The sequence below is a fragment of the Anas platyrhynchos genome, chromosome 11 (assembly GCF_047663525.1).
Source record: "Anas platyrhynchos isolate ZD024472 breed Pekin duck chromosome 11, IASCAAS_PekinDuck_T2T, whole genome shotgun sequence".
Lineage (NCBI taxonomy): Eukaryota > Metazoa > Chordata > Aves > Anseriformes > Anatidae > Anas > Anas platyrhynchos.
The window spans coordinates 15,173,662-15,196,187 of record NC_092597.1 but is presented as its reverse complement, the minus strand read 5'-3'; the positions used below and the strand labels follow the sequence as shown (position 1 = coordinate 15,196,187).

Below are 22,526 nucleotides of genomic sequence, written 5' to 3'. Positions count from 1 at the left end.
CATTTCAAAATCTTGACCTTCATGTTCTACAGTAGCTTTGCATAGGGATTGCTAACGCTGATAGCATGTAGAGGCAAAACACTGACATTGTAATTATTTAACTCCATGCAGGATTTCTGAAGATGTCAAGGAAGTTTGCTTTAAAAATGCGTGAACTATATGGGAACTACCAACCCCACCACAGCATTAAGTCAGAATGTTGAGAAGTGATATTGAAGGCAGTTGTCTTTATTTTCCCTTTTTGAGTAGGATAAACAAAACAGACCATGCATCTTTACACAATTGTGCAATATTACACATCTTACACACGTCATTTGGATTCCATCTGAGCAGTTCAGTTACTTCCAAGCCCAATTATATACACAGCCAAAAAGAGGAGCCGAAAACTGTTGTGCTATTCCGTTTTTTCTTCTTGTTTTGTTTTCATAAAAAACTCTGGCATGTTGACACACCTGTAAGCCAACAGCTGGGGAAGAATCCCATACATTATGTTCAATACCAGAAAAAATTGTTTTGCTTCTTCAGGGACTCTGTAGATGTAAGGAGTTCGAGCATGAAGAGAAGCACCAATATGGGAAAATTGAGCCTGTGGTGTGTATATAATGTATATATTAAAAAAAAAGGTAAAGTTGATGTATATTTTGGAAAGACAGCATAATCTGCATGCAAGTATGAATCTCCAGTGACGTTTTCCAAGCCAACCCATTTATTCCTGAATTCTTACATACAGCAGTAAACAGCACAGCAGTAAACAAAAACAAAATCTGAACTAAGGTCATTCATATCTTGGTACAAGAGCCGTAAATGGAGCTGTCAGTGTCACAGTAGGAGGAGTACTTTATGCGCATGGTGGCACTGATCTTTACATCAGGTGTAGGGTTTCACCCTTGGCTTATGGCTGATTATTCATGCAACAGGGCCCATGATCCTTCCCCAGGCAGATGGCCACTGGAGCTTACTCACTGTAAGGTCTCTGCTAAGTCTCAGCCCAGAAGGGGGGTAGGACTTGCACCCACCTACCTAGGAACATTGTGTTTGGCATCAACGGTAAGCAGACAGACGCTGACTCTAAATAAAGTCAGAAAATAAAAACTTGGAAGCTATGTTAGTTTCTTTTATGTTTGTTTTTGGTTTGGTGTTTGTTTGTTTAACTCTTAATCCCAGTTTTACAAATACAAATCCCAGAACTCCTGATGATTTCAGAAAATGTTGGTAAAATTTGGCCTTTGGGCTGAGGCTGGTTCTGAGGTATAGGTTACGTTTACGGTGAAGGTTATATGCAAAGGCAGCCTTGCTGAGCTGAAGCATATTTTTAGCATAAACAAACATTTAAAGATAGAAATGTCAGGATAGTTGCTGTCTTTTGTCTCCATCTGTTACCTGCTATTTCAAGCAACAGCTCGTTCACATTAACTATCATGTGTCCAATTTTATTTATTTAGTTAGTTTGCAGTGGGGGAGATCTGAGAAGATAAACATCAATTTGATCTTAAGCAGAGCAGGAGAAAGGGACACCAGCATTTCAGTAACAGAGGAGTACACTATGGCCAAATCACGCCCTCTGTTCTGGCTTCAGCCCGAGCTATTTTGGACTCACAGAGAACACAATTCTCTTCACAGTTAGAAAGTGAAGCACAGTGCAGGTGTTTTAATACACAGCCCTCTGGCAAAAGGTTAGGCTGAGACCATACTTCAAAACAGAAAAGGAAATTGGTTTTCAGGAGATTATAACCACCTCCACTTAACAGGGAGCACTGATCTAGCAAAGCAGAGTCAGGAAACAGGGTAATCAAAGAAATCAAACACAAACACACTTCAGCAGAGTGCCACTTAGCAAGTTTCTGTAAATAGCTATTACACAGTAAACAGATGTTCAGGGGCACACTATCAGCAGACTTTTTATATCAGCTGAATATTTCAGCCACTTCTTGCAGCCCGTTTGTTCTCACCTGTCTCAGATGGGAACTGCCTTTGGCAGCTGTGCTCTCACTCAGATACCTGCTGCCTTTCCTTACCTTGGGAACACAGTACAAGCAGCCAGCACTCAGGAGCAGAGACATCCCATTATACAAGGTAACGGTTTCCTAAGAAAATACCCAGCTGCCACCACCAGGCTTTGTGTAGGAAGTTTGGGGCTGTCTAATTTTTACCTAAGCGCTAAGACCCTCCCTGTGATGTCTTAGAACTTCTGGGGTGCGCAAAATGCTGAGCTGCGTGCTTCTTTGTGGAGGGCTGCAAGGCTCTCCTGTTTATCTCTGCAGCTGTGGCCAGCCACGCATCATAGTAAGTTCAAGAACCTTATCATAAAGAGCTGTAAGAGAGAGCTTCTGAAATCCAGAACTCCAAAGCCTCCTAGATGCCTTTGAAGATCTAAGCCTTATTTTGTGGTTTTTGTCTCTTATAAGAATTGTGGCATGTTAGTGAGCTATCAAAAGAAAAAGCAGAAACACTTGACTGTTATTGTTTATTCTATTTGTAGCCCACAAAGATTCTCACCAGCTAATGATGCACCATAAAATGAAGTTGTTATTTACTAGACATGTTTTTCTATATAATGTGTTTTTCTTCTCATTACCAGGGAGAATATTTAGGTCTGTTAAAATCAGTTTGTATTTATTGAAGTTTGATCTGCCTTTACAGAACTGTTGTGTTTTTAATTTAACATATTTCCTTTCCATGAATGTAGTCAGCTTCTAGGTTTTTTTTGATTGTTGTTTTTTTGTTTGTTCCCCTTGAGGGCAGGGTGGGTGTGTTTTAAAGCAGGTCTCTCATTCACCAATATCCTAATCCTGTTCTTCTTTCAAGTGCCAGGCAGACTCCTACCAAATCCTTAATTTCTAGAAAGGTAGGAGCTGGTGGTCATTCCGTGTCACTGTGCTGCCTATTGTGCACTAGGCTGGCATTTCAGAAAGCGAGAACAACCTTGAGTCTGCTCTGTTACTTTGCTGTGATCTGAGCCTCTCAGTGACTAAGCTTTCTGTTACTGAACCCTCTTTAAGTGGTTCATTTTGACAAAACTCCAAACCTTGGCTGAGGAATCAACCAGATAAGACGCAGCAGGTTAACTTCTCAGGTAGCCTTATCTGATTAACATACAGCCTTCACTGGCCTCAAAACCTCGACCAGTCTGCTCACGAGGCCATTCCGCAGCAACGGGAAGGTGCCTGGTGCTGGATGTGGCACTGCTCAACTTGACAGCTGCAATTTGCATATGCCTAGTACTCATTAAGTTTCTTGTTTTTATGAAATAGTGGGGATTTCTTTGTTTGGCATTTTTGTTTGTTTTAACATTATTTTTTGCTGGTAGACTAATCATAGTATTTGTTACTCTGCAATCAAGAAAGTCCTCCAGCCAGAGAAAAAGAGCCTGGGAAAAAAGGTTAGGAGTCTTCACTCTGAGCCTTCTTTGTCTGATTAAAATCAGAAAAAATCATAACTGGTTTTGTAAGGGTTTGGACCAGGTCTTAAGAGCCTAAGGAAAGACATCAAATGGAGTGGAAAGACAGTAACTTAGAGAAATAAGTTCCTTGGGTTTAGGTTCTCTTGTAGATCAGAGGCACTGCAGAAACTAGCCACCAAAAATTGTCGGATTAAGGAAAACACTTATGTGGAGAAGGAGTAAAGAAAAAGTTTCTGCATCTCAGCATAGGGAAGAAGGCCATGGAGAGCTAGTGAGACAGAGGTGATTGTGGGTAGCGGGGACATGGCTCTTAATCACTTCTCGTGCGGCTCACTTGAATAGGTGAATGCCAATTTTATCAAGTTCACAGAGGCTACTTTAACTCTTCCTTATAATCAAAGCTCCTGGTACTTCAGTCATGTGGCACTTAAAGAGCTCTTCCTGCAGCTTCAGAAAGTCTGAGAAGAGTCACAACCTGTTCTTAGAGTCTGAATGTCAGTAACCAAATAATCCAACCTGAGAGCTATGTGTAATTCTGGAAACAATAAATAGAGCGGAATATTTTTTATTGTGTATGAAGGGCTAGGCACCTGTGAAGGGTTTTTGGATGCATCAAATGCCATTTTCAGACTTGTTTTTGCCAAAACAAAAGTATGTATTTCATAACGATAGAAATAAAAATAACTAAAATCCCAACATCCCCCATCTGTAGGAGCAGTGTTTATTCCCAGGGGTCAATGCTCCATTTTCATCTTTAGATGTTTACCTTTTCTGGACCTTTACGCATAGCAGAAAGCAAAATGTGTTTCAGTACTACATTTATTTTAATTACCAATTGCAACTGTTTTGACAGTAGACAAACCTGGAAATGTGTTTTGTGCTCCAAATAAAAATAACAACAAAACACCTTTTAAAAAGAGCCCTCAAACCATTATCACATGTTTTTCTTCCTAAGTTGCACAAAGGCAAATCAAGTAAATCATTCTCAGTTGTGGGATGACTGAAGTTCATTGTGCAGTACATTGCAGTCAAAACCACAAAAACTATACAAAATGTCTTTCAATTGGGATAAAATTAATTAGGGGGAGTGTGCAATATACAGTTCACTTAATTAGCTTTTGTCAACCTACAGAATTTGTGCTTGTGCCTGGGATAAGCTTCAAAGATGAAAATGGGAAATTTTGAGTATAAAGTGCCACTTAAAAATAAAAAAGTCAGCATATGTTATGAGAAACATTTGTTTCTCATAAACAACCTTGTTGAAACACCTCCAGTCTCTGGGGGGGTCTGAGATTTTGGTAAACTTGTATGGTTGTGACAGTCAGCATGCTTTGACTTCTGGTTTATTTCACGAAGTGCTAAATAATCCTTGAAGGAGCAGTTTCTTTCTTTACTGCCTGGGGAATTCATGAAACATGAGTAATCTGTCAGTAGAGAGAGGTTCCTGACACTGACTTGCCCACTTTAGCTACCTTGTGCTTTTTTTAGATTAGATTTGGGCTGAACACAGTTGTATAACATTTATGATACCTTTGAGCATCTAAAATTCTTCAGTAATGTTTGCCAGATTCTGTTTTGATATAATTTGGTGATTCAAGATCCTTTATAATTAAAAAAATAATAATAATAATCTCTGTAATCGTTGCTCACAAATAGAAAATAAACTCTCCCCATCTTTACTGGACAGTTAAACTGGATTATGGTTAGTATCTGTGAATGCTATCTCATGCATAGGGGACAAAGTAGTGGTTTGTGTTTGTCTAATAGCAATACTTTAACTGCCTTTATTCCGTGTCCCTATGTTTTCATCATTCTTACAGGATTATGTGCGTATTTTCTGCATTGTCTGGATACTCAGCACATTTCACACCCTACATACAGTACAAATCAATTCTTGTCACAGTCTCAACTGTTCAGTGTTTATCTATGTGACATGAGAGGTAGTTTACTAGTGCTTGTCAACTTTGATTGCTGTTTTGGTCAGTGTTCTTATAACCATCAGCACCATCTAGCAATTAACTGAAGCTGTTCAAGAGAATCAGAACAGAATGAGTTAGGTGTGATCATGTGTATGCCTTTGGCAACAGGAGCATATCTTAATGTTACCGCAGCTTGTGGACCAGGAGGTTCCCAGAGTTACCTCACCATCCTCAACTGATAATATCCCTGTCATGTGACTGTTAGATTCTTGTTCCATTTGTGTGTTGTTTTTTTTTTTTCTGTTTTTTGGTTTTTCTTCCCAGATCACCTAGCTGGCCAGCACATATTATGGAAACATTATGTTTTGTTGTTCATTGTTGTTTTTTTCTCTTTTATGTGGTCCACTATTCAGCTATGAAACACCTTCCTTCATGGTCTCAGCTAAAGAATTAATGGCATTTAATAAGGTTTAAATGAGTCCAATGAAAAGATACTGCAGAAAGAGAAAAGTCTACTAGAGCAAGAATGCAGCCTGATTTAAAAAAAAAAAAAAGGTTGATTCTCCACTCCCTTAAATTAGTTCTTCACAGATCTAAAAGGTGATCTGTGTTACAATGGTGTAAAACCAGCATGGCAAGATCAAGTTCTGGTCCCCTTACTCATTCCATAGTTCTCTACTTATTAACCAGTAATTCAAAAGTAAACATTTTACGAAGAAATACCTGAGCTAGTCCTCCAGCATGTATAAGGGTTAAATCAGGCATCCAGGAACAACCAGGTACCAGTAGTCCATACAGAGCAATCACATAGTATGGCACAGAGTAGAACATGTATGCCAGCATCTGCATTTTAAACACAAATATTAGTTGCTTTGCAATATGAGGGAGATGCATTTAAAAATTAGCCAGCTGCTGACTGAAGATTTGAGATTATTCACAACTAAACTCCTCGGAGCAATGATTCCCAGGCCTTTCTATAGTTACAAGCTTTTTGTGAGACGAGTTTCACACATGGATGCTGTTCACCGGATCTAGCTACCTCAAGGCTTCCACTAGTATTGATGGCTGTTGCCTCTTTGCCTGTTCCAAATTGTCTTTGTCCCAGGACATACTTTCCTTCCTCCTACTGCTTACCATCTTGGGACCAATCTAATAAGTATGACTTGTCCTAACTCATTATCCAATATAATATGGGTGTCCATTTCTCAAGCTCCATGGTGCTTTCAGTTTTGCAATATGAGATATACCCAAGCCACCCCCTTTTCCAGAAAGAACAGGTCATTGTCCCACTAGTGAATCCTCTTATCTCTTCAGGCCCTGCCCCTATGCAGTATCCAGGGTTGCAAAAGAATGGCAACCTTGCAAATATTACATAACTAAAGGAAAACATTCCCTTCTCTGTAATATTTATGTAAATAGGGTTTGTAAGAAGCATCCTACCTCAAGGAGTGTCACTGGTGACAGAAGCACAACGCGAGCTTAAGGAATCTAGTTCTACTGCACCCCTTGCTCCATTATTCCAGACTGAAAGTCTGCTTTGCCCATTTAAGGAAAAGCAATTATTCTAAAAATCATGTGGATCTATTTCATGGAATATATTAATAGAATCCTCAGTAATTAGGATGTGTAACTCAAGGTAACTGATTTGAACCAAAGTTAAACTTATCACCATGAAGAGTTGTTACCCTGTAAGGCTGTTTAGTGTGTAATACGGAATTCTGGTTAACTTGCCATGAACAAATACTTCCCTTATTGATGTTGTCATCTGTGGCAACCCATGGCTTCATCTTTGCGCCAGGTAACAAATCACTTCATATCACTCTATGCTCCACAGTCAATGCTTTACCTGAAGCTTAGGATAGGCAGCAGGATCTTTTATATAAGGCTCGTGAAGTTGAATATATAGCCGGCAGAGTTCAGCAGGGCAATCCAGAGCAATCTAAGAAGAATTTTTAAAACTTCCCGTGAACAAAGAATTTTCTCTAAAATGAGCTAACCTGATACCTGTTACCTGCCCTAGCTACTCAGTAGTGTTCTGCAGCACTGATACACAGGAGGCTTGGTGAAAAACTATTGCAAAGGTGATCCATTTGATCACCAATTTAAAAACAAATCAAAAAGGCTGAAATGCAGCCTCCTTTCAGTTGCTGCTTGGAGGGGTTGCAAGGAAATGCTAACAGCCTTCTTCAAAAATTCTGACTGGAAAAGATTTCAGTCAGTTGGCTATGTAATAGTAAAAACTATAATTACTATTGATTTGGCCTGATAACCAGGCTTTGATAGCAGGAAATGAGCTTTTGAATGGAAAATTGTTCAAACAGTGGGAACTTCAGGTTAAGCACCTAAGTTTAGGATAGCAAGCTATGGATATAGTCCAAGAAAAGAGTTGCACTGTGGAAAAGTAGCAATGGAGAGTGATGCAGATTTCAAAAACAGGTGTTTTTTAAAAACAATTACAATGACTTCTAAAAGGGGGTAGCAGAGGAGAGATAATTGGATTTTATATTCCTACAGAGAGAATAAAGTTCCCAATAAACATGAAAAGACCCAGTTCCAAAAGTAGTTACTTTTTTATATTAGGAGTTTTAAGGACTACTGTGAAAATACTATTCCAAAATGTGTAAGCAGTCTGTATCACCAGCTGTCACACTCAGTGTTTGTAGCATGGCATTATCAATGCCCATTTAATAGCAGGGCTGAACATTGCTTTGCACAACCCAATTTCAGGTGCTGCATGACTTTGAGGGGGAAATACAAAGATTTACCAGCAATGGCTATTCCTCCCTGTTGTTTTCAAACATGTGGATCCAAGAAGAAGATCTGGGTGCACTATAAAAGATTGTGTTTCATTAGCCTTTTCACAAAATCATGGTTACTGCAGCTTACACAGAGACGTTCAGTGAATCTCTCTCTGCATGTAGAAGTAAGGCCACTAAACATTTCCTGCTTTGGTACTGGAAATACGTAAGGAAATCACCACACATTTAGGGGAAAGAAAAGAAAAAAAACAAAAACAAACAAAAAAAATCCTCTGAGAAATGAAGTGGGGCTGCAGAATAAAAGTTAGATGTCAGCGTAAGATAACGATTCCCACAGCAAAACTACAGGTAAAAAGCTGATTAACCTGCATGAGTAGTACTCTGAAGTAGCATGATCTATAAGGAATTAAGTGGACTGCAACAAGTTAGAAGGAAAAAGAAAGATTTTTGTTGCAAGGCTAGTTCTTAGAGAAACAGCAGAAGATGAGAGTAATGTGAGGAGCAGAACTAGAATAAGGCAATCTGCATTAGGTGAATAAAATATTGCTATGGATAATTATCATGTGTTACTTGAATTATTTATTCCAGAGTGGATCAGATCTACAAATCAAACAGGCAGACAGTTGTGTAAAACACCTAAACATCTGAGCTCTGATCACTGGTTGATATGCAGCTTCCCTTCTGCTTAAGACAGAAAATGCTTTACAGCTGACAGGGGACTAGATTTACCTATTACTGGATTTATCTGCTTCAACAAGCATTTTCGATACTGACTCATGACTCATTTCCTCTGAAATTTTAATATAAACACCTGTGCATAAAAAGCAAACATAAGAACAAAATCATTCTAGCTAAGTACAATCAATGTGTGTTGTTCAGGTAACATGAACAAATTCTGTGTGTTTGTTTTTTCCCCCTCTCCAGGTGGAAAGCTTCTCCTTTCTCTCATGCAGTGTTAGTTAGTTTGTTTTCCTAATTTTAACTATGTATCTCTGTTTAGAAAAACACAAATGCAAACTTAATTTAGTTGGTTTGCTTCCATATTCTTGGACGTAAGTTCAACAATTGACCAATGAAAGCAATATTTAGGCCCCAAGGGGTTGCTCTTGTAATTGTGTACCAAGTTTCTTCTGAAAGCCAGCCTTTACGTATAGAAAAATAGAGAAGCAAAGCACCAACAAGTATTCTAAATATCAATTTGTCCTACACACAGAATAAGTATATGAATACATAAATAAATATACATAAAGGCCCATTCCAACACTGAAAATTAAAGGATTTCCCTTGACTGAAATAAACATAACTTTTTGCCACAAAGTTGCTACAATATCTTATTTAGGAAAACAAATTTTAAATTTTCTCTGAAAAATAGAGGCAAGAATATTAAATTATCTTCAACTTACCATGCCCCTAAATATGCAAAATCCTGTTGCTAGTATGAGGTATGCAGCTAACATTAAATCTACTGGTCGTCTTAAGAGTCCTTTCTTCTGAACTTCCTGAACTACCTGCAATACAGAATGTGTTTAGTACATCCCAGTTCTGCATAACATGGTTTAACCTCAGATTAGTCACTACAAGAAGGTTCAAGTGGTGAAACGTCATGATAGAAGCAGTTTTCAGTTACCTTTTTCCCACTGACCTCGAGGACTGAAAGATTTCTGCATCTAAAAAGACGACTTTGGTCTTTATAGTATGCAGTCAGGAAAATTAGTCTGAATAAACTCTAGAAATGGATGGATCCAACTAAAGCCATTTCAATACAGATTAGTTTACTTTCAAAGCAACTTAACGCTACTTTAACTCTGAAATCATGCCAGGCTTCAAAGCGGTATAACTAACTTCCTTTAAAGCTGCATCTATTGTTAATTTAAATGAATTCGTGTTCCTGAATGTCCGTCTGTAGAAAAGCTTTGGAAATGTGGGTTTATTTATCTCAAGCATTTGAAGCTGTTTCCAATATGCTTTAAAAGGACTTTTTGGAGGGACAGTAAAATGAGGGCTCATCATTATTGACAGTGAATGCTAATTTTCAGCAGCCTGTGCTACTATTAAAATTAATGGAACAGGGATAAAATAAAAGCTTGTCTGTGGCTAACAGATCTCTGCTGACTTCAGTGGGCAAGTAATTTATCCTAATGTGTAATGCAGAAACAGCGAATGAAGAGAGTTTGTAGAGCACATGGTGGGGGGGTGGAACAAAACTATTCATTCTTTAATTGCTGTGTGCCATGGATTCCTCTGGCAGGTACCAAAGCACTTCTGGGTCTGATCTGTTCTGTGTCTCCTTTTTTCAGAACAGAAATCTCCCTCCAGGACCACATGTGCAGATGTGAGGTGATCAGACTGTAGGGTAACAAAGGCCATGAAGATATCTAACAGGGAGCATGGCTTAGAGGAACCAAAGTGAATGCTTTGTCTACATGCTAAAACTTACTAGACCCATGGAAATATTTCTAGGTACACTTTCAGCGCTGTATTCACAGGCAAAATTATAGGCACATCAGAATACCTTTCTGTAGTTCAGAGGGAGAGCTTCCCCATTTATACGTGTTACTCATTTCCTCTTCCTTTTTATTAGCCATGTGTTGGCATGCACACAGCAAAAGAAAAAACTGATCTCCTTCCTGTTATATACTTGTGAATTGTCTCCAAAAGCACAAAACAATAATTAGGATGTAGAGGCACAGTTAAAAGCACTTAAGATCACAATAAAGTCACTGAAGCAAGAGAAACACTTTGTAAGCACAATTCCTGAATAAGAACTGTACAACCTTCATTGTAGTTTAATAAAAATAAGGCTTTTATATACACAGATAATCCTTTTCATAAAATTATTTTTTAAATATATTTTTCAGAAAAATCTGTTAATTCATAGTATTTAAAGCACTAATGTAGCAATGCTTATAATACTACCTGCAAGTTACATATATTTTCTAATATTCCTATGAAAGACAAAGAGTTCCATGGCTACTGAGTTGCAAGTCATTATCAGATATAAACCACATAAGGATATTGGAAAATCTGAGGGTTGGTATATTTTCTTTCCACTTTGTTCAAGTTTGAAGCACGCATTTATGTCTATATACATATATGCATCAGTCCTTCCTGTCAAAAGGTATATTAAATGAATGTACATATTTACTGTGACTGCAAAACTACAGTATAACTTTGTATTTAGAGGTTTCAGAGACAGAGCCAATGTAATAGTAGGAACAAAATTTGTGTAGAACTAGTTTATGAAATTGCCAAGGCATTTGGCAACTTACACCTTTTTCTCTCTGTGTACACTAAACAAAATGAAAATGCAAAGCTTTAAAAATAATAATAATAAAAAAGAACAAGAATTAGGAAGACAATAGGCACTTTACTGTCAGACATTAACTGCATAGTAATTTTGCCTTACACTCCTTTTTACATGGCAAAGTCACTTCACTAAGTGCTGAGATGAATTGTGTGCTAAGTACAGTGGCTGAGTAGAGAGAACCTGCTACAGGTTTCCCCTTTATTGAAAGCAACATTGACCTCTGCACACATCTTGCCAATCCTGCTGTTTCTTTTGTTTAGTAAGGAAGTGTGTGGGTACACTTAGCATTTTCTCTCACTTCCAGGGAAAAGCTATTTTCCATAGCTTCTAAGAGGCTCCTTACGTGGTCAGATTTAAGCAGCAGGGATAATCATGTGTGCTGTCCATAGAATTCAGTCCCTTCAGAATTCATGTGCAAATCTGAATTTATGCATATTAATATTTTTAATGAAGTTTAAATTACCTTGAACTGTTTCTTGCGCTGTTATACTTGTAGATAAATCTGCTGGGCTTTGTAAAACACTAGCACAGCTTGCTTTGATTCAAAATGAGGACATAACTCCATTCCTTTCCTATGCATCCACTTCTATTAGAAAACACCCAAAACTTGATCATCTCCTCTCTGTCAGTTTTGTTGTTGTTTTTAACTAAACAGTTTATAACAACATTATAGCGATGACTATTCTGGCCAACATAACATACATTACATCTGTTGCTTTCATGTAAGTATTCTTTCTACAACGCTTAAAGGCATTAGTATGTTTTCTTCCTAAACCTATTAATACTGACTCTGAATAAAGATAGCTAAAAGAAATCAAGTTTTCAGCTAATTGCAGATTTTCTTTCGAAAGAGGACTAACTATTTTCAGGATTTATAATGATCATTTAAACTGATTAGCAGCACTACACACAATTGTTTCCTGAAAACAATATTTAATTTAGGATTTCAAGAGTTTTATTTAAAAAATAAAAGTCATTAGTAGTCCTGTTATGGTTTAAAGATATTCTAACTTTTACTGCTATTGGACCCAGGTATAAATTCCCAGCTCCAAACATTTGATACAGAGCATAAATTAGCTGTGAAGATAAAATATGAGTTCTAAAAAAGAAATGACTGAACAAGGCTGAACAAATGACTGAACAATGAATTTCAACAAGGCCAAGTGCCGGGTCCTGCACCTGGGGCGCAATAACCCCAAGCAGAACTACAGGCTGGGAGAGGAATGGTTGGAGAGCTGCCAGGCAGAGAAGGACCTGGGAGTGATGGTGGACAGTCGGCTGAATATGAGCCAGCAGTGTGCTCAGGTGGCCAAGAAGGCCAACGGCATCCTGGCTTGTATCAGAAACACTGTGACCAGCAGGGCTAGGGAGGTGATCGTCCCCCTGTACTCGGCTCTGGTGAGGCCGCACCTCGAGTACTGTGTTCAGTTTTGGGCCCCTCGCTACAAGAAGGACATCGAGGTGCTTGAGCGGGTCCAAAGAAGGGCGACGAAGCTGGTGAGGGGCCTGGAGAGCAAGTCCTATGAGGAGCGGCTGAAGGAGCTGGGCTTGTTCAGCCTAGAGAAGAGGAGGCTCAGGGGTGACCTTATTGCTCTGTATAAGTACATTAAAGGAGGCTGTAGCGAGGTGGGGGTTGGCCTGTTCTCCCATGTGCCTGGTGACAGGACGAGGGGGAATGGGCTAAAGTTACGCCAGGGGAGTTTTAGGTTAGATGTTAGGAAGAATTTCTTTACTGAAAGGGTTGTTAGGCACTGGAACGGGCTGCCCAGGGAGGTGGTGGAGTCACCATCCCTGGAAGTCTTCAAAAGACGTTTAGATGTAGAGCTTAGGGATATGGTTTAGTGGGGACTGTTAGTGTTAGGTTAGAGGTTGGACTCGATGATCTTGAGGTCTCTTCCAACCTAGAAATTCTGTGATTCTGTGATTCTGTGAAGGCTGGGTGGCCCTAGTGAAAGGGATCAAGACTTTTTTTTATGGCCTTCTATAGAAAGGAAGTTTAGGTTTACAAGAAAGGATTTACCTAAAAGTGTAATGTTAAACTTCCAGGTCACCAACTTCTTATTCATCCGCTTTTTGAAATAAAATTTAAAAACTGTATTTCTCTGGAATATATAACAAAGTAAAATATCAAACCTAGTTAAGTGGCTTAACTCCTCATGATCACAGGAGACATGGCTATATTTCAGCAAATAAGCAGTCCATTTTCTAAAGTAGAAAAGCAGTACATTTTCTAAAGTAGCAGTTCCTGTGGTGTTTTCTATACAAGACAAACTGAAACCTTTACCCATCCTCAATGCAAAGAATGTTCTCACTAATACATACAGCAAAAATCATCATCACCACCTCTAACTATGCTTAACCTCTCTACCCTAATGACTATCAGATGTGTTTCTGGCCTATAATTACTGACGATTTTAAATAAATTGGCTCAAAATTCTATGGGATGGGATGTGGTTTTCTAAAGACTATGCAGGAGGGTAGACAAGGGTTTGCTATTTGAAATCTTCTCTCATTCGCTTTTAACAGGGATTCACTGTAAAAGCTCTGATTCTGTAGCATGTCTTCAAACGTCAGAAGGTACGAGTATCTATGCGCCTTGTTTCTACTTCCAAGTCATGAATGGATAGATGGCTGAATGTTGTCTTTCATGCATTTCTGGGAATGTTTTTCAGTGCATTGTCTGCTGTTATTCTATGCCACAGAACATGCCCCTTGCACGCTAGCTGCTTATTAGCTTTAGAATAGGAACTCTCCTTGATCAGAGTCTTTATTTTCAGTTATGGAATAAACCTGACTGGGACTCAGGAGCTCTTGCGATGCAAAACTGTTAATTGATCATATTACAACAGATATGGTATGCTGTGGCGATAAAGTAGCTTGCTTATGGCAACAAAGTGTTAAATATCTGTTCTGTGCTTTGTAACGCAGGATTGTGCTTTTTATATATATTTAATATATATATAAAACAGTGCTTAAGCCATTGTTGCATTGTTTTTGCTTGCTCAGTTGATCTTATTTCAGCCCAGCTACTAAATTCGAAGCAAATAGCTTAAGCAGTTTGTAATTATTTTTTTTTACGTTTTTTTAATAAGTAAAAAATGCATAAAGAGTTTTCCTATCAATGTGCTAATGTCTTACCTCTAAAATCTAATATTGTGGCTTACTTTAAAAGAAATGTTTTAACTACATGAAATCTGTAGTCATCTGTAGAAGACAGATGACTACTACTTTCCTGCGGAGCTTTTATAGGGATTGTGTGGTGCTTTATGAAGCTGGTGTATGTTAGTTTTTCAATCAATTAAGGTTGGAAAAAAATAGAAGAAGGCCACAAGATCAGTTCTAGAAATGAGTCCTTTGCTCTAAACATGCGAAACTTCTGCTATTCCCTTATCGCACCATAATGAAATGTTCTTGTAGCACAGGTATTTTTACAGTGTCTACACAGCTTGGCAGCAATTGTCATAACAGTGAACAGTTACAAAGCATTCCACTCTCACCATAAAACTCAGTAGGAACATTAAGCATATTTTGGTTTTCCAAACAGTAGCCAACACTTAAATACAACAATTTTACCTTGACTGGAGTGTCATGAGTCACCGAAGGTTGATTATAAATTCGGAACCCAGCCCATATAGGAAGGCAAATATATGGTAGGCTTAAGAAAAAGGCAGGACACACTTTTGTTCCATATTTTCCTGTTAATAATAATAACAAAATCATAAGATGTATGAGAAATTTGTAAGTTGTGTTGTAGTGGAACAAAAAAAATATATATAATCCTATGTATTATCATAGCTGCTTCAGGTTTGACATTATGATAAAACGTTAGAAATGGCTGCTAAAGCAACACATAATCCTTGTTAAAAATCATGTACCCATTAGTGTTAGTCCCAGATGAGACAGAAACTATCAGACAGGGAGGCAGTTCAGAAATCTGCTTTCTTTGAGGGGCCTGGAAACTACCTCAGTCACTCTACACTGCTTCAAATAGAGACGGCATTTTGGAGTGAGGAAAAAAAAAAGTCTAATATTTTTTAAGATCTGGTATTGCATTTGTTTTCCAAAGTCCTGATTTCTCTTACAGGTCTGTACTAATACTTATGGACAAAATATAAGTAGAGACCTCAGCCAGGGTAAATCAGGAAAACTGTGTCTTTTACACTAGCTGTTCCCTGTCAGAAAGGAAAAGAGAAGGTGTGCTCTTGAAAACAAGTTTCTTGGCCTTCCCCACAGGAAAGAGGAAGAGAGAGCCTGCAGATTTACTGTGACAGTCTTCTCTGTGGTGTATGTGTTTCTACAAAAGACGGCACTGGACTGGTTCCAGACTGCACCATGAACTGTTAGGAAAAGCTCTACCATACTGAGCTTTTTTAAAGTTGACAGCAGGATTTGGAGGCAGGAACGTATTTTCAGTTGCATCCTGGTCAACTTTGCATCAACTTAAGCTTCTTAAATGAGGCAATCTTTAACTGGAGGTGGGACATAGGCAGGTTGGTCACTCCTAAAGGACCACCTATCAGAAAGACATGATGTAAATTCTTAATTTACAATTCTCAACCTCTAGGAGCACAGCTATACACTGATTTATCATAGAAATCTGGGAGTGTTAAATTATTTTGAAAATAAAATAACTTCCAGATTTCACTTTTAAAGGTGATTTAGATTCCTCTTAAGCTGCTTGAAGGACAGACTATTAAGCAATATACTAATTTCATACAAAATAAGATTATATTTTTACTAGGAGACAGTTATTGTCTTATTGGTCAAATTAAACCTACTTTGGATGAAAGCCTTATGGGCATAGCAAAATATAATACTCTTTTTTTTAAAAAAAAAAATTATCTTGAGAATGTAAATCAAAAGGATTTCTTTTCCTAGTGTCAGTCTTTCCTTCCTCATATTTAAATTTTGAAACATCTTGCCTCTGTTTACTGATATTCTAAAGTTCCTCTTCTGCTTTATTGCAGAAAGGAACCAATACTGCTGTAAAATTAGTCTTTTGCTGATTTTTGAAAATGTTTCACAGGAAAAATGCAGTCATATAAAGCATGTCCTTACCCACAATGTTTCCAGGCATAAAGACAATGATGCTCATGATAATGGAACCCAGCCAGTAGAGGCCAATGGATCTATAGCTTTGTCTGTTAAAAAAAATAAAAAATAAAAATAAAATTATTGCACTCTTTAAAAATCCACTACACCAAATTACGCTCAAATATTTTCCTAATTATCACTGTGTAAACAGTGTCAGTTAGTAAACAAATATTTTAAAATCTGCATCACAAGACAACAGTGGATTATTACTCTGAGGTGAGGACTTGGAAAAATTCTACATTCCTGTCTGAGAGGGTTATCATATGAACCTTAGTTATTTGCCACTATGTTTCACTCATTGAAAGGCTGAGTGCATGATTTTGCATGTCATATATTGTACAAGACTATAAAATTAATAATTAATTTGATTCCTGTAGTGTTTCTATTACCAGAGGATACACTAGTCTCTGGACTTTAAGTACTTATCTTCTCAGACTTTCTTCAACAGCAAAAAAGATAAGAACTTGTAGAAAGAGCCACTGCCTTTCAAACTGTGTGATTCTCTCTAAAACAGAGAACATCGTAACGCTAAATAATGATAATCCTAACATAAATATGTCATGGGAGAAGGGGGCATCACATGGTTTTAATATGCATCGTCTTTAAGTTTTCATTTTAACTAACACAAAGCATGCAGAGCTATGCTCAGGGTGAAGAAAAGAGACTACTGTTCAATTGATTTGTTGGTCTTATTCAGATGAGAGAAAGGGCAACTTGGAGGGGGTACAATTCCTAAAATAAAGAAATTTTAGTAGTGTTGCTTTAGCCTACAACATAAAACGGTCCTGAAAGAAAAATTTAAATACTACATAGGAAAGAAACCCCATTATAGGTTATATGAGAATGCAAGCAAATTAAAAGACACATTAATCAAAACGACTTACTCCCAAGCAATAGCTGCAACCATCAACAGATACATCAGATAGTGTGCTGAGCCATCCCAATAGCAGATCACATGGCCATAAGCAGTGTTCAGATATGGTTCACCCTACAGGAAAAAAAAATTAAAAACATAATGATTTAAGAGAGAATAATGAATAACCAATTAAAAAAAAAAAAAAAAAGAATAGCAGGAAACAATCTGAGAAAAGTAACTGATGATTTATCATTCTATTTTTTAACTATCAATAAACATGTCTTGAAGCACAAACCTAATTTAGACAGGATCAGGTATAATCAAATCAGTTATATATTTGCAAAACAGGGTGCAAGATGGAAGGGAAAACACCTGAGTATGACTATCTTTTTATATTGTTCTGCTATATTATGGAACTATTACTTTTCAGTATTTTAATGATAAAAGCAATGAAATAAAGATATATTTAACAAGTAACAAAGATACTTTGAGCATCCTAGAGATCAGCAGGATAGAATTTGTTGATGATGACAACATATAACCTTGTAGGGCCCAACTCATTTCACATTAAAGTTCATGGAATGTTTTCAATGACTTCAGTGACTTTCGAATCAAGCTCTTACTGAGCTATTTTTGGTGGATGTTGATATTCAGCAGCCAACAGATTCTGCTGACTAGATATCTGGCACCATCATTTTTTAACTGTACTGTAATTATATTTACTAAAGTGATCAGGCAACAATAAAGGAACAATTTTGTTTCCTTCTTGGTAAAGCACTTAGAAATAGCAACACTCATTCACTTTTGAGTGCTGACTATGTTTTTTTTTGCAAATGTGTATGGTCCACATAATTACCACAGATGTTAATACAGAACAGTATTACTTCAACTAAATTACATAATGTTGGAGCTTGAAAGGGATGCTCATCTTCCAAATGAATCAGTGATTTCAAGTCCATGAAAGTTTTGTCCATAACAATAATTGAACAGGTCAGTGACCAACTTCAAGAAGGTCCTGTTGCATGTGTAAATGGCTATTTTTCTGTGACAAATACTGCAACAAGTTATTCATAGTGAAGATTTTATTTATACATGTAAGCCAAACCTCTCTCAAGTTTACCTCTCTCAAGTAATGGGTCATGAATCCATCGATAATTCCATCCTGTTCCAGTCCAATTATTAGATTCACTACACTGGTAAAGGCAAATACTGCATAAACTGTGATAAGATAAAGCAAAATAAATTAAAAAAAAAAAATCGTAAGTGTTTAAAGACTTGAAATCATGCAGTCACTTCACAGTCTGACAAATTCAGTTAAGCAGAGATCTATTGAACTAGATGCATCTACTTTGAGGCCATTTAACTGACATTTAACATGTAATATGACTTTCTCATGTAGCTTAATGTTTTTTAACTATTAGTTAGGAATCATGAAGTTTTTAGGAAGCTTTTCATAGAAATGTGAAATCCCGTAGAGCTGTAGGCACAGCCTCCATTAATCTCCATGGAAAATTAGCAAGTAAAGAAGGCACTGTAGGCTTTCAAAAATCTTAATCACATAAAGTACATAACCTCGAATGTAACTATCTCCTGAAAAGGAGAAAGGACAAACAATTAAAAAAAAAAAAAAAAAAAGGAAGATGAGAGGAAAATGTAACTCGCCATTTTTGAAGGTGAGCAATGCAAACTGCATTAGCCACTGCAGTCCATGGGAGACCTATTGGGCAAGTTAGTGAGTCACTCATTTGAGACAGGAAATTTATCTGTGTTAGGTTTATGTTATCTATTTCCTTTGACTTCTGCATGAATTGAGAGATCCCAGCCTCACTCAGAACACTGCAGGACAGCTGCTTATAAGATATAAGGAGGAGGAAGACTGAGGGCAAATACAGGTAGTTTGTATACTGCTTTGCCTGTGGTTCCACATTGTAAAATTTCCAACTTGGGCCAGCTGGAGGCACAACTGCAGTGTTTTGTTTTGGTTTTTTTTTCTTCTATGTTTTTGCTATAAGGTAATCTAAATCTAAGGTTTCCTTTTAAAAAGTAATGAATATCTGTACGCCTTTAAGGCAAAGTGTAAGTATAGGTATGGATAGAATGGCTTCTGAAGCCATGCCGTAAATGTTCAATATGAAATAACCATCATACATCATCCTTTTCAAAAATTAATACATTCTAATTTAGCTTCCATGTTACAAAGACATACCATAAAACAGTGGGTCTTTTGGTGGTTTTCTTTTGACAAGAACACGAGCCAACAGAGCAATAAAAACCAGAACCAGAAATCCAACTGCAACAATTGACCAGGAACTGTAACAGCATTAAAAAAAGAAAGGTGATTTAAATGAAAGGCAGAGACAGAAAAGTGCTTCTTCAGTTTTCCTCACTAGCTATCTTCAAATGACAAGCCCATTCTCACATGTACGTACTCTTCAAGTAACTTCTAATACTGAAAAGGCTTGTTTTTAAAATCTATTGCATATGCTGTCATAGTATTAATTTGGTAGTTTTGCAGAATGTGCCTTTTTATATGTGATCATCTAAAAAAAGAAAATACATAAATAGCTAGATAAACAACATATCAAGGAGTCTAGATTTGTCTGACTAAAATCAGTTTTCATACTGGTATCTGTAAAAATAAACAAAGATGATGGAAAATTTAAAGGCCAATGAGACGTGAAAGTCACAAATGCAGAGATTTCAAGGCCAAAAGGGATCATTAGGGACATTTAGTCCAACCTCAGCAATAAATTATCTACTGTCGAAAATACATATTTGCAAATAAAGGACATCAGTCTCATGGTCTCAGAGTAGCAGGGTGGAGCACCTATAATAGATCTAATGTCTAGTTTTGGAAGTGCTACCAAAGGTCCCTTGAGCCCTGTAAGGCAGGGTGGCTTGGGGTGGTTAAGAATCAGCACTTTGGCAGTAGCACAGGTGGGCTCTGCAGAGACCTGTTCTCTGAAGCTGCAGCTCTAATGCTAGTGCGTGAAAGAGGTAGTGCAGGAAAGCACCAAAGTCTTCGGCACAAAGCAAATTTGTCTCTTCCCCCACAGAAATGTGAGTTAAGAAAATGTTTGAAATTGGCTTACATCTCTAAGGGTGTAAATTGTATCTAGTTCTATGTAAGACAGACTCCTCAGTCTTCACTTTTGTGCTTGTGCACAAGGGGAAAAATAAATAAATAAATAAATAAAGGAGGGAAAACTTAGGTAAACTCCAGAAGCACAAGCTAAAAAATACTTCACATGATTTTTCACAGAGTACCTCTCTATGTCTATGTATCAAGAAAACAATTTATGTACCATCAAATAATACTGACGGTGACAATTTCAGCCTTAGTGAAACTTTATTTGAAATTACTGGAAAAACTTTGCCAGATCCCCTGTTTTGGTGTACAGACACAAACGCGCTCAGTCATGATGAGCAGCGCTAGCCTGTGGATTTAGCTCATGGTTTGAACCTTTTGCTAGCCTGTTTTACTGGTGATGGGTTTCTTGTTGCCATTACAGCCGCTGATGATATTGCAGTGACTTTTCACTGCGGTTTGTCAATTTGAAACAAATATTGGCAATGAGTCAAGTAAGCCAGCATTTCTCTAGCAGTGAGAAACAAACAAACAAATGAAAAAAGTTACCGGCCTGGTGAAGGAAAATGAGGAAGGCACAGATGCGGCAAAGCCTTAGGAACACGAGCAATATATTTTTAAGCAATAACGTTGCAAAACACCCCGGGCTGTGAGACCACAAAATACCACACGGACCCTTAAGTACGTCGGTTTTCGCGTTTGTTTTGGTGATTTTTCCCCACGAGGGAGGACATTTCTTTTCTAGGCGTGCGGTTTATCCTGGGCTCCCGTGTTTTCGGGGGGCGAACTGTCTCTTTCAGCCAAACCCCGCACGTCTCCGGGGGGTGCCTGAGGCGTGCGGCTCTCAAGTTTGGCGAGCCGGGTGAGTCCTTCCTTCGTTTTCAACCGGGGCTGGGCTGTGGCAGTGCCCCCGGAGCAGCCCTCGGGGCTCGGGGCGCCGTGAGGGTTTCCTCGGGGCGGCTTCGCTCCCGCCTCGCTCCCTCAGGTGATGGCCGCGGGGCCCGCCTGAGGCGAGGCGGGGCCGAGCCGCTGTCCCCCCGTTCGCATCGCTCCCCTCCCGCCGCCGCTCTGCCCTCACCCCGGGCTCTTCCATCGCCTCCCGCCGGCCCGACCCGGACCCTCCTCGGCCCCGCAGCCGGCGCTGCCCTCACCGAGCGCCGCCGCTAAAAATACCCGCCGGGCTCCCTCAGCCTTCCCCGCGGGCGGCAGCCTCCCCACTCACCGACCTCGCCCGCCTCACCTGCCGCTGGCCGCCAGGCAGTTGAAGAGGTACGTGACGGGGATGGCGGTGAGGGAGAGGACGAAGACGCCGGTGGCCGCCGAGGCGCTCATCCCCGCGGCCGGAGGCTGCCTCAGCGAGCGCCGCGCATGGTCCGCGCCGCCTCAGCGCCTCCCGCCCCGCCGAGGGCCAGGCTCCCGCGGCCGGCCGGGCTCTGCCCGCCGCTCGCCGCCCGCCCCATCGCCAGCCCGAGCCCCGAGGCGGGCCGCCCCCTCCCGCCCCGCTCGGGGAAGGTTAAATCCGCCTCAGAAACCGGAGCCGCCCGTTGTTCCCCCGGCGGCGGGCGGGCCTGACCCTCAGCCTCAGCCCGGCCGCCGCCGTCCCCTCAGCGCTGCCGGCTCTGCTGAGGGAGCCCCGTCGGAAGGGGCAGAGCGGTGCGGGGCCGGGAGGAGCCGGGAGGCCGGGGAGAGCTTTGAAAAGTTCGGATTCCGAACTCATCTTTTCGCGTTTAAGTAACGAGAAAGAACAGGAATGAGGCCGTTAGCGCGTTTTCTGGCTTCCGAGCGTGTTCCGTGCGGGAGTGTTAATGCCATCAACTGTCCGTGCAAACAAAGGTGGGGGGAGTCTGCGTGTGAGGCAGGCAGAAGGGAAAACCGCTATTTCCATAATTCAGTGAACGTTTAAACACCGGGCATTTGCGGGAGAAAACGGGCGTCCTGCACCACAAAGGGGAAAAAACTCGCCCAGGACGGAGGAGGAGGAGGAGGAGGGCAGTGAGGCGGCTGGGGAGACGGCACCTGTCCGTCAGGAGCAGGCTGAGGAGCTTGGCACACAAACGATCTCAGTAAATACTTGAGGAGTTAGCACCAGGGAGAGGAAAGAAC

General features: G+C 39.5%; 1 protein-coding gene across 3 annotated transcripts; it reads right to left on the bottom strand.

Moving 5' to 3' along the window:
* Positions 1 to 212: 212 nt before the first annotated feature.
* On the bottom strand, positions 213 to 21,921 carry TM6SF1 (transmembrane 6 superfamily member 1). Of its 3 annotated transcripts, XM_027466066.3 has the most exons (10): positions 21,664 to 21,915; positions 19,542 to 19,645; positions 18,456 to 18,553; positions 17,364 to 17,467; positions 16,444 to 16,526; positions 14,959 to 15,080; positions 9,482 to 9,586; positions 7,166 to 7,258; positions 6,043 to 6,162; positions 213 to 586 (listed from the first exon to the last, which is right to left on the bottom strand). In XM_027466066.3, the coding sequence occupies exons 1-10, from the start codon at positions 21,753 to 21,755 to the stop codon at positions 395 to 397; spliced, it is 1,113 nt and encodes a 370-aa protein (XP_027321867.2). In that variant the 5' UTR covers positions 21,756 to 21,915; the 3' UTR covers positions 213 to 394. The 3 variants fall into 3 exon arrangements, with proteins under 3 accessions (XP_027321867.2, XP_038040963.1, XP_038040965.1); XM_038185035.2 differs by lacking the exon at positions 7,166 to 7,258; XM_038185037.2 differs by lacking the exons at positions 213 to 586; positions 7,166 to 7,258; positions 9,482 to 9,586; positions 14,959 to 15,080 and having other exon boundaries at positions 6,046 to 6,162; positions 21,664 to 21,921.
* Between the last annotated feature and the right edge of the window lie 605 nt (positions 21,922 to 22,526).